The following is a 12614-nucleotide window of genomic DNA, read 5'->3' on the forward strand; positions in this document are numbered from 1 at the left end:
TCCAACCAATTGAGTTATGCAGTCAATGTCTATCATCAGGCAAGCCTACAAAATATCTTGATTGAATAAAACATAATTAATTCATAGAAGTCATTAAAACAATAAACTTGAGAACCGATGCCTTACAGCATACTACAGTATATTGTATGCCACTTTGAAATACACAAAACCTAGCAGATAAGATGTGGAGTTCTAGAACATAAACAACTAAAGAAGGTTAAAGGTTTAATCACTGTCATATCTCTCTCTCATTTTCTGTTATCTTCATTATCAGTCCAGACTACAAAAGAAATTTTTTTAAAAAAATATTACCTTGTAAAATTCCCTATTATGCTCAGTCCAAAAAGTTTCATTCCACTGTCGTACTTCCTCCCTACGAAGGCGAAATTCTGTTTCAAGAGGAGTCTCGTCCTTCGGTACATGAAGAACCATTTGCCTCAGATTGGAAATTGAATTTGCTGGCCCTATCATGTCTCTCTTCACATTCTTAGGGAGCGTACTTTGCATTCTTATAGATAAAGGCAAAAGAATCTGAAACAAAAGCAATCTAAAGGGGCAATCTAATTACCAAGAACAAAATAAATTATAACTAGACACCGGATATGTATGCAAATGCATATTTTGTTTGCCGATATGTAGACCTCCAAAACTGACAAGGAAGTGCATTTGAAGGTGAAAATGGACAAATTGTTAAGTTTAATAGTGCATATAGGTAGGGGTATACCTGTAGATATTTTGCTAGTTGGTAAAGAAAAATACACCTCACAACACATGCTATGTACGTTTTACCTCGTCTTATTAATTTTCCTATAAACAAGCCAAATATTTCAGGACCTAATGTGTTTTGAATTGCCATAGTAGGAAACGCCGGTTACGTCATACTGTCCTCGTGTCGTTGAATCACGTGTCAACCACAGTAGCAGAGTGTAGGGGTTGTTGAACCAGTTTCCTATCATAGGTCAACTCATGTTGGTGTGCTCTTCCCCTAGTCCCTGGGGAAGAGGGATGGCATTGCACACGCGAGACGAGGTCTTGCTGTACTCGTAAACCAGTCTAGCTTTTGTAATAATAATAATAATAATAATAATAATAATAATAATATTATTAGGTTTTACATCCCATTAACTACTTTTATGGTTTTTGGAGACATTGAGATGCCAGAATGTTGTCCCACATGATTTCTTTTAATGCTACTAAATCTACTGACCCGAGACTGACGTGTTTGAGCACCTTCAAATATCACCGGACTGAGCCGGATCGAACACTCCAAATTGTGATCAGAAGGCCAGCGCTCTACCATCCAGCTAATCAACCTGGCATTAGAGCATCTGTTTCACCTTATCTAGGATATTATAGGCCTACACCTGTTGAGATCCATAGTTATAAACGTTGATAAGTGTTTCCTATGCAGAGCATTAATTACAAGTAGTCAATTCTTCTTATTCTTCTTATTCTTACATATGACTTTGCTCCATTGATTCATTCCAAAATGTATTCTTGTTTTTATTTTAAATGTATAATTTTTTAATCTCAAGACACTGTTAACTCTACGTATACCAGTCAGATGAGGAAACTATCTGATGCAGCTGTTATGCAAGCAATCCGAGTGACGTTACAGTCAGTGGTGGTGCGTGAAGGACTGAATGCGGCACTGAATGTAGGCTCCACGCTACGTGCCCCACTGTCCTTGCTGGCAAGTTGTTGTTGCCTGTCCCGCAGTCGTGGGACAGATGTAGCCAATTGATTACATAATGGAAACCTTTACATGTGCCGAAGTAGCTGATATTCACCTCATTTACGGAGCAGCTGGAGAAACTGTACATGCAGCGAGGAAGCTGTGTGCACAACAATTTCCAAACCGCTGTATTTCCAGTAGCCGAACGTTCGTCATTGTGTACCAAAGGTTCCGGGACTCAGGCTCCCTTCATCCTCGGATCGAGTGCCGTGGATCACATCGCAATCCCTCGGAGCTTCAGCAGGAAGAAGGATTTTTTTTTAAATTTGTCGAGCTTGGCAAGACAAGTAGGTACATCTAACTAGACTGCTCATCGTACATTGCGTGAACAGCTATTGTAACCACACTACCACAGAGTTCAGCATCTCACTGAGCAAGTAGCCGCATGGTTTGGGTCATGTAGCTATCAGCTTGCATTCCGGAGACAGTGGACTCGAACCTCACTGTCGGCAGCCCTGAAGATGATTTTCTGTGGTTTCCCATTTTTACACCAGGCAAATGCTGGGGTTGTACTTTAATTAATGCTTCTTTACCATTCCTAGTCCTTTCCTATCCTATCGTCATAGTAAGACCTATCTGTGTCGGTAAAATACTCTTAAAAACATCATATCCCTTTAATCACGGAAGTAACTTCCGACGATTACTAAAAAATTTATATATATTGGCTCAACACATCATTCTCGATTGTTACAAGAAATATTTGCACAAATACCCCTAATACTCTGTATGTGCACATTTGCATATATTTGAGATTAGTGCATACATTCCAAAGTTTGAATTTATTGTGTATGTTTTCAATTTTTATTACTGGTACGAATATTTTAACATGTTTTACAGCATTCTTCAAGAAAATATAATGTAATTAATGCTATGAACTCTTGCAGAATGAGTGGCCTTGTTCTGAATGAACATTACAGGTGTGGTAAGATTTCAAGGGAAAATCAAGAGAAGAACACAGCGTGTGCTCCCGAATTCAAGTACTGTCCTGTCACATCTGCGGATGTAGTGAGATCATTCTCCAGACTAAAGCTAATTTTAACAGCAAACACCACAAATTTATACTAGAAAACTTTGAGAAGATTCTTGTAGTGTACTGCAAAGCAAATTATGGACAGAAAAAGTAGGGTGTGCAGTGTTGTTCACGTTTGTGTTTATTTACACGGTTTCCTTACAGCCTTGCGAATGATGATTTGTCATGTGTATTGATTAACATACTATATTTTATCTAGAAGACATGTGAACACTGATAGGTTGATATGGTACGTCTCCCAAACTATGCACGGATTCTTTGTATTAGTGTTAAAAGCCACAGTTGTAAGTAGAGTGTGATTTTTGTTTTACATTCGATTGTTTATTCATGATCATGATTTTATGTATTGTGTGGGTGAATCACATGAGCCTAGCAAAAGAATCTTACGTTTGCATTTCATAAAAGTGTTTAATAGCTTGAAAATAGGTGCATACTAAAGTGCATATTTCACCACTTTTTGCAGCTCAGATTTATACCAGAAAACTTGGAGAAGATTCTCGTAGTATACTGCAAAGCAAATTATGGACAGAAAAAGTAGGGTGTGCAGTGTTGTTCAAGTTTGTGTAAATCCGATGTCTAATTATAACACTTGAAAATAAAGATTTACAACTACAAGAAATGGTAATACTGAAAACCTTACAAATGCTAATAATTAGTTTGCAATGGTCCAGCCTTAATCAGGAATTGGATTGTACCAACTACAGCTCAGTGACAAATAGGGGAAGGGAGGTCCACCTATTCAATACCATTTGATTTAAATACCAAATATCTTTATTAGATATAAGGGACTAGTTTCTACCCTGTAAATTGGGTCATCTTCAGCCTTAATTACCAGTTAGAAAAACATATAAAATCTTATACAACACAATCACCAATATTCCGTTGAAATACAATACTAAATTTATTGACAAATAGTGTTCATCAGCACTTATGTGTCATTGTTAAAATATGGTTATTTATACTTATGTCCTTGGTAATATGAATAACTTGTCTTCTTTGGAAATGTAATCTTAAGGTAAAACTACAGTATATGAATACACATTCACAATTAAAAGAGATAAATAAGTTGATGTAACATATTAAAATTGTCTTCCAGTAATGATTTGCAACGTCTGTTGATATGGTGATACACAGTTCAAAAAAATTAGGGGAACATTGAACATATGCCATGCTCCACAAAACAATACCTCACACTCAGGTATATTACCAACTAAACCTTTATTCTTTACCGTTGAAGTACACGAAAGAACATTGATGGATTCACGTTCATTTTCAGAACACAAGTAGAAATATCCAAATAGGGGCGAAAACAAAGTGATAACAGTCTTACAGAGTGGATTTTTATCAAAGTTGGAGAGCTTCAGTATGGTATATGTCCTCCACGAGCATTTATCACAGCTTGGCACCTATGTGGCATGCTCCATATATGTTGACGGAGGTCACGTTGCAGTATCAGGTCCCATTCTTCAATGAGAGCCTGTTCGAGGTCTTCGAGAGTCTGTGGTGGAACAGGACGCCCACGAACACTTCTGTCAAGCCTATCCCACACAGGCTCAATGGGATTAAGGACGGGACTCCCTGCTCGCCATTCCATCTCTTGAATGTCCAGTTCTCGCAAGACAGCTCTGGTGATGCACACTACATGAGCCCTGGCATTGTCTTGCATGAGTACGAATTCAGGGCCAACACCATATGCAGCAACCAACACATGCTGTAGCAGTATCTGCTCGATGTATCCCGCAGCGGTAAGATTACCACGGACAACGACAAGATCCATACGGCCATCAATACTGATGGCACCCTACATTATCACAGAACCTTGTCCGAATCGATCACCTTACTGGACAACATTTGGCATGTACTGCTCACCACGGCGTCTCCATACACGTTGAGGTCCATCACGCTGTGTCAGGGGAAATCTGGACTCGTCTGTGAACAACACAGGTCTCCATTGGCGAAGTTGCCAGTTAACATGTGTACGGGCAAACAGAAGGCGAGCTGCGCGATGTTGCTGCGTTAAACGGGGCACTCGAACAGGACGTCTGGGTCATAAGGATATTTCTCTTAACCTGTTCCTTACTGTCTGGTCAGACACCGTGACTCCAGTGACCTTCCTGAGGTCTTGTTGCAGTTCTCTGGCAGTTGCTGAACGACGCCGCAATGCAAAGATGGTCAGTTATCGGTCATCCTGTGGGGTTGTTATGCATCCACAACCTTGTCTAACCCTCCTTGTGAACTGGCCTGTCTCACTGTAGCGATTTCACAAGCGTTGAATAACTGACGGAGAGACATTGAGATCCACAGCAACACATCGAAAAATCCATCCTTCCTGGATCAAAGTGACGGCCCTTGCAACTTGAACCTCGTTAAGATGTCCCATTGGATGTGCTGGTTTACATACAACATGCTCAAATGACCGCTGTAGTCTGTGTAGCTCACAACGACACACGGACGCACCGCTATTCACTTTGTTTTGAGGGGTCACCCGACAGTTTAATCCATGGCTACGCCTACAGATGGAGTATAACTTTGATTTGACATGGCCTGAGTAGCTAAGGTCTCAAAGTATGGCGTACGACCATTGGAACCCCATCTACCAAATTAACGTTCACATACCAGACATTAAAAAACATGTTCCCTTAATTTTTTGAACTGTGTATTTTCATCATGGTGTTGATGTATGCTGTATAAGCTCCAAGTGGTGGGTATGTGTCTATAATTATATTAAGTAGCTAGGTATAACACTATCAATGTAGTTACAATGTTCAACTTTTAACTTTTCTTTTAATTGTGGTCAGTGTGAGGAATCCTCTCAGCTGTTATTCTTCTTATCTTTCTAGACCAGGACCACATCTCACCATTTGATACCTCCTCTCATTATTCATACACAGGCTGAGGTGGACCCCAAACAAGTCCTTGGATACATGTAAAAATCCATGGCTTGGCTGGGAATCGAACCAAGGGCCACCAAGAAACAGGAAGACTCACTACCCCTCAACTGTGGGGCCAGCTAATGCAAGAAAGCCTGCATAAAATAGGTTCTTACATCTGTACAAAATAATTACCACAAAGAGAGTAAATACTAGCAGAAAATGGAGGGAAAAAGAACTCAACAAGGCAAAACAAAACATAATGAAGTCCAAGAAACATTTTTTTGAAAAGGGAAGGAGTCAGATATAGCAGGTTTAAAAAGAAACTTGCAAGTTCACTAGTTTCTGTTCATTTCTGCCAGCGTCAGCGATGGATAGAAGATATGCCTGCTGGTACTACAATAGATAAAGCTACCTCTGCATAATTCAATGAAGCTTCTAGAGGAGTAGAAGGTAAAGATTTTCACAACAGAATCCCTAACCATAACTCTAAGGAGGTTAGAGAAGTTAGTTCCATGCCCAGCCACCATAAATGAAATTCTCAATTTTAAACATCTCAAATTCCTGGCAGGAAATCTAATCTCTGCCTGCCTGACACCTTTACTATCACAGGTAGGCAACATAGCTATGTGTGTTTACAATATATATGAAATCAAATTAACTACAGTAATTTTGATTGTATGCATTCTCTGTCAAGAGCTACCTAGGCCTATTAATTACAGTAGTCCTCTTTCACGGTTCACAGAATGTTCACCTGTTACTACACTATTGAGACTTAAGTTTTTGCCTTCTGCAAGTATGAGGGATGAGACTTTGTTTAGGTGTGTGTGCATATTAATTTATCAAAACCGGTTTACTTTCAGCATATATGCCAAGCAAAGCCATGCATAAGGGGTCACAAAACTTATCACCATTGGATTATCTTCAGCAAAAGGGGTTAGAAAATTTATCCCAATTGGTTTATTTTCAGCATATGTGTCAAGCCAGAAGAGAGAGAGAGAGAGAGAGAGTGTGTGTTGGGGGGGGGTTGGCAACGACTAGACCTTGGAATTTTATGCATGAAGTAACATTTTGAGCACCTAAAATAGCTCATAAAATGATTAAATTAGACACCATTTCTTTAATTATGCAGGAATGTTAAGTGTTTTTACATTCATGAGTATAACCATCACATGTTATTTGTATTCATAATTATTAGCACCACATTGTATCATCAGGATCCATATCTGTTACAGTTTACCCCCTGTGGGTGGGGGATGCAGATGAAGAATACACCCTGGTAATCCCTGCCTGTCGTAACAGGCGAATAAAAGGGGCGAAAGAATGAAAGACTAACCATACACAGTTGCCCGCAACAACTGACATGCTTCTGGTTAACGTAATTTTAATTAACAGTTGTTTTGAATCCTTTAATGACAAAGTGCAATATATGTTTTAAATTGGGGCAAAAACATTAAAAATTGTAATTAGTGGGACATAAACCTATAACATTATACATTTCATTACTAGTTTTCTCCTCTCTGTGTGCAGATTAGTGCACGTAACCTATATAGCAGTGAGAAGAAAAACAATGTCATAAGACAAGTTTTCAAAAGCTTCTTTCATTCCTGGCAGGTGAATATAATGATCTTATTTATGACAGAACTTTTGTTCGTTGGTCTTTTGTGTAACAACAGGTAAGAATAGTACTATTCCCTTATTACTCCTCCCCTGATGATACCAATTACAGACCCAGCTGGAGGCAGTAGCGGTACATGTTCTTCAGGTAGTACTGATTATTGCTCTAAGAGGGAGTATAACCAGGCACATGTAGTAGTACTAATCGCAAGTAAAATCGACTCATGATGTTCATCGCATAATGGTACTAATCGTAGATTGTTTCATCATTTCAAAAGTATCACCCCTTTTATTCACCTCTTATGACAGGCAGGGGATACCATGAGTGTATTCATCTACATCTCCCACCCACACGGGGTAAAATGTAACAAATCTGGGCTAAATCCTGATGATACACTGTGGACTAATAATTATGAATACAAATAACATGTGATGGTTATAGTTATACTCATGAATGTAAAAACACTTAACATTCCTGGATAATTAAAGAAATGGTGTCTAATTCAATAATTTTATGAGCAATTTCAGGTGCTCAAAATGTTACTCCATGCATAAAATTCCAAGGTCAGAGAGAGAGAGAGAGAGAGACGCATACATACATATGCTGAAAATAAACCCATGGGGATAAATTTTCTCACCCCTTATGCTGAAGATAATCCAATGATGATAAGTTTTGTGACCCCTTAGGCATTGCTTTGCTTGGCATATATGCTGAAAGTAAACCAGTGGTGATAAAATAATATGCACACACACACCTAAACAAAGTCTAATCCCTTGTAAATTGCTTTGCTCGGCATACATGACATAAAGAACCCATGGTGGAAAGTTATCTTCATTGTGTTTATAGAACTAGAGTACTCTCCCACCACTACATTTTGAAACTTAGGATGTGGAATCTTATAAACCATACCCCATATAATATACAGTATAATTCAGCAGTCCCTTTCAATATCGTTTGCTGCAGCCCAACTAACGTGCACATGTTTATAGTGGTGCTATTCCCCTGCAGGCGTACTGTATGGTACTAATGTTAATTTTGCACACGATTCTGAAACCTAGCGAAATGTTATATCATCCGTTCGCATAACATGATGCCTTGAAATCATGTAGCAACGTCCTTTTACCATGTAACTATGTTAATGTGTTGTGCCTCGTGACCGGGTGTAACGAAGAGGGGAATCAATGCATAAAACTAAGTAACAGTGCAGTAATTAATGTCTTAAACACCGAACTGGATGGCATATGTACTCTGCTCTTGTCGTACTACCAGCATGTTTCTGGCAGTGTAACGTAGCGGTTGTGGTTAGGCATTCACCCAGCAATCGACAAAATGTGCCAGCGGTGGTTCGAATCCTGCATCGTTCAAATATTTTTGCATCAGTATGATGTTTGAATACGTAAACACAGGCCCACGTTTGCCACATTCAAATAGTAGAAGGACGCTGTTATTCACCTTGTGCCCTGCACATACTCCTCTGTTTAGGGCCTGAATGTTCTGTAATCTCTGCTATCATTCGGCATCTTTTCCACAGAGGAATACGTTAACATGCTCCTCACTTATGGGGAAGCAAGACAAAATGCGTGCGAGGCACTATGTCTGTACCAGGACGGTATCCCGACAGGTGACATCCGACTGCTACGACATTCCGCCATGTTGGAAAACGCCTAAGGACAACAGGCGTGATTTCCAACCAGCCACCAGTCCGCGATAGGCCCATTACGTTAGGTGAAACAGAAGAGGCCGTTTTGGAGGCAGCTCGTAATTATCCACACATCAGTACAAGGGCGACTGCATGACAGGTGAACACCAGCCAGCCGTCCGTCTGGCGAATACTGCATGAACATAAATTTCACCCATACCATCTTGAGCTACACCAAGAGCTCCACGGGCGGGATTTCGAAGCTAGAATGGAGTTCTGTCGGTGGCTATTAGGCAGGCTGGACAATGATGCAGCACTCGTATCGCATATCTGGTTCTCAGAAGATTTGCGCTTCCACAATAATGGGAACGTCAATCGTCACAACAGACACTATTGGAGTTCAGACAATCCTCACTGGGTGCGACAGGTGGCCCGTCAAGTACGATGGGGAGTGAATGTTTGGTGTGGAATCTTGGGGGATCACCTGATTGAACCTTATTTCTTTGAGGGCCATTGGACGGGCCCACGCTACCTGCACTTCCTGCATCAGGAACTCCCACTGCTGCTGGAGGATGTGCCCTTGCACGATCATTTGACGATGTGGTTGCAACAGGATTGAGCTCCACCACATTCTACTTTGCCCGTTCGTAACCATATGAACGAGAACTGCTAGGGAAATGGATAGGCCTGCCAGATCACCAGATTTAACGCCGTTAGACTTCTTCTTGTGGGGACATTTGAAGAACGTTGTTTTCACTCAAGCGCCGGAAAACCTGACGAGCTCCAGCAACACATGCCTCCCAAGCAATTACACCTGGAATGCTTCAGCGCGCAAGACGATCTATTGGACGCCAGGCCCGAATGGACATAAACCAAAACGATCATCAAAACGAGCATTTGCTGCGATAAAACCTTGTCAGGGCAGTGGTGTTCCTATTATTTCCAGTCTGTATGTGTCCGGCCTGCTAACTAATTGGCCCTTCTTAGGGCTACAAACACATTCATTCACACACAATTTGCATGAAAGCAGGCACTGAACTTACATTGCGTGTGGTACATATTAAACAAATCAGAGGTTGCGTAGCGAAGTGCGTGCTGTAAACATGGTTGGCATTGAACAGTACCGGGCCGCTATTGGGAAATGGCAGGCAAGGCAGAAGAAGGAGGTCAGGAATGGATTGGTGACGGACGGATTGAAAATGAGTGAAGCGGTGCTGGTGGTGACAGTGATAGCAGTGTTACTGGTTATTGGGGGGGTGGAAGTGAACCCAGGCCCAAATACCAGTGGAAAATTTAGCGCAGAGGATTTGGCCGCACTCAGGGTGGTTGTAAGTGAAGTGATGCAGGAAAAGTGTCAATGGGATAAGGTGCAGGAAATAAAGGACATGATGGAGGAGCAGAGAAGGGAGATAGGGAACATGAAGAAATGGCTTGAAACGAAGACAGAGGAATCGAGCAGGAGAGTGGTCAATAACGAGAAAGAAATCGAGTTATTGAGAGGGGAAGTGAAGCATCTGAAAGACGAGGTGATGAAGATGAAGAAAGAAGCGGAGGGGTACAGGCAGGAGAGATTGAAAAAAGCCATATTTTTATATGGAATTGAGGAAGGGGCGAGAGAGAGCAAGATTGAGCTGATATTTAAGGTGGTGGAAGCTATACGTGATGTTATGAAGGTAAACTTTAGTGAGGTAGACATTGATGATGTAGAGAGAGTTGGTAGAATCAAAGGTCGGAGGCCAATTAGGGTTACATTGTTCTCAACCCTAATGGCAGATTCTGTGTTAAGAAACAGCAAGAATTTACAAGGGCGGAAAATAGGGGTGAAAGGAGACATGGGAAGAGAAGGAAGTGAAAACGCGAAGATCTTGAATAGGCACCTTTGGAGAGCGAGGAACCAGGGGCTAAAGGCCCGAATAAGAGGTCTGAGGTTGGAGGTGACGAACGGGCGATGGGTCAGAGTTCATTCAGTTTCTAAGCTAAAGGAAATGGACGAAAACGAGAGGGTTGAGAGTGGTGAGAGGTCAAGGCAAGATGGGAAGAAGAAAGAAGAAAAGAAGAGGAGGGGGGACGTGGCAGGAGAGCAAGGCATCTCGGAAGAGAATGGGCAGTGCAGCCGGGAGACAGAAGACCAAGATAGTGAAGTGGACGGTGAGAGTGGACCGCAAGAAACTGGGAGAGGAGAGTGTAGTGGTGCAGTGAGTAAGAAAGGACAAAGGGAGATGGATTCAGAAGTCCAAAATAGTGAGGGGGAGAGTGGGGGTGAGCAGCAAGAAGAGGTGAGTGCAGGGTGCAGTGGTGTAGCGAAAAAGAAAGGTCAAGAGGAGACAGATCGACAAGAAGGTAAAAAACTTATGAGTAAAGTCAGGAGTAAGAGCTTAAAAGACATATGGGGAAAAGTACGTAAAGGGATGGAGGATACAGAGGGAGAGAGGTCGATAAATACTAGAAGTAAGAATAGAGCGGGAGACCTAGAAGGGAGGGAGGGAAAGTTATAACAATTTTGGAAGATAGGATGTGTGAATATTGAAGGAGTAAGGAGCAAATTAGGAAACAAGAAAGTTAGGGAAGTAATTGAAAGTTTCGATGTTGTGGCACTCTTAGAGACGTGGTTGGAAACAGGGAGGGAGATTACATGGAAGGGGTTTGAGATAAAATATAAATATAGAAGAAAAGAGAGGAATAAGGGACGAGCACCAGGAGGGATGATAGTTCTAATTAGGGAAGAAATTAGTGAAAGAGTAGAGGATATAGAGACGGATATGATGGAAACCATATGGCTGAGATTGAATTTGGGAGAGAGAGAGGGACGGAGGAAGAAAATAAATCTAGCTTTTGTTTACTGTCATCCTAGTAATTCAGAATATGCAAATAAATATTTTTTTGAAGAGTTATTGGTGGATATTGGTAGGATAAGGGGAATGTATCCAGGGGAGGAGGATATGTTGTTATTTGGGGATTGGAACGCGAGAATAGGAGAACAGAGCCCAATTTATAGTAGGGAGGATGGAATGTGTTTGTTAGAAAGCAGAAGGAGTGAGGACAAAATTACAAATAGTTATGGAGAGAAGCTCCTAGAGATGTGTGCTGTGGGAAACTTGTATATTCTGAATGGGTGGATAGAGGGTGACAGGACGGGGAAATTGACATATGTTACGGAGAAAGGGGGTAGTGTGATAGATATGGTTCTGAGCTCGGAAGGGATGATAGAGGAAGTTGTAAGTATGGAAATAGGAGATTGGATTGAGTCACACCATTTCCCGGTGAGGGTTATGCTGAAAAGAGAGGTAGAGAAGCGTACAATGAAGGAAAATGAGACAAAGGATAAACGAGGGAGGGGTTATAATAAGTACAAATGGACAGAGAAGGTAGGCCGGGATTGGAATAGGGTAGTAAAGGAGGAGTTACATCTTCTGAAATATGGGTGGGAAGGGGCGTTAGAAGAGAATGATACTGATAAAGCCTTGGAATTGTTGCTACATCCAATAAAGATGATAGCGCAGAAGGTGAAAGCTAGAAAAGGAAATAAGAAAGAGGGAGAAGAATGGTTTAATAGGGAGTGTGAAGGATTGCGGAGGAGGGTGATGGACGCTTTAGGAGAATATAGAAGGAAAGGTGGAAGCCAAGAAAGGGAGTTTTTCTGTAGATTGAGGAAGGAGTATAAAAAGAAAATTTCTGAGACAAAAAAGACGTGGTTAGAGGAACAAATGGAAGCCATAAATAAT

The 12614-nt window shown here is 41.1% G+C and overlaps 1 protein-coding gene across 1 annotated transcript in view; it reads right to left on the reverse strand.

The window, feature by feature from the left end:
- Coa8 (Cytochrome c oxidase assembly factor 8) overlaps positions 1-12614 on the reverse strand; it is a 66008-nt gene that overhangs the window by 25699 nt on the left and 27695 nt on the right. The window contains exon 2 of the mRNA XM_067139487.2: positions 313-531. Coding sequence (XP_066995588.1) covers positions 313-531 — 219 coding nt within the window. The remainder of the gene's footprint in view (positions 1-312; positions 532-12614) is intronic.

The sequence above is a fragment of the Anabrus simplex genome, chromosome 2, assembly GCF_040414725.1.
Source record: "Anabrus simplex isolate iqAnaSimp1 chromosome 2, ASM4041472v1, whole genome shotgun sequence".
In the NCBI taxonomy this organism is placed as follows: Eukaryota; Metazoa; Arthropoda; class Insecta; order Orthoptera; family Tettigoniidae; genus Anabrus; species Anabrus simplex.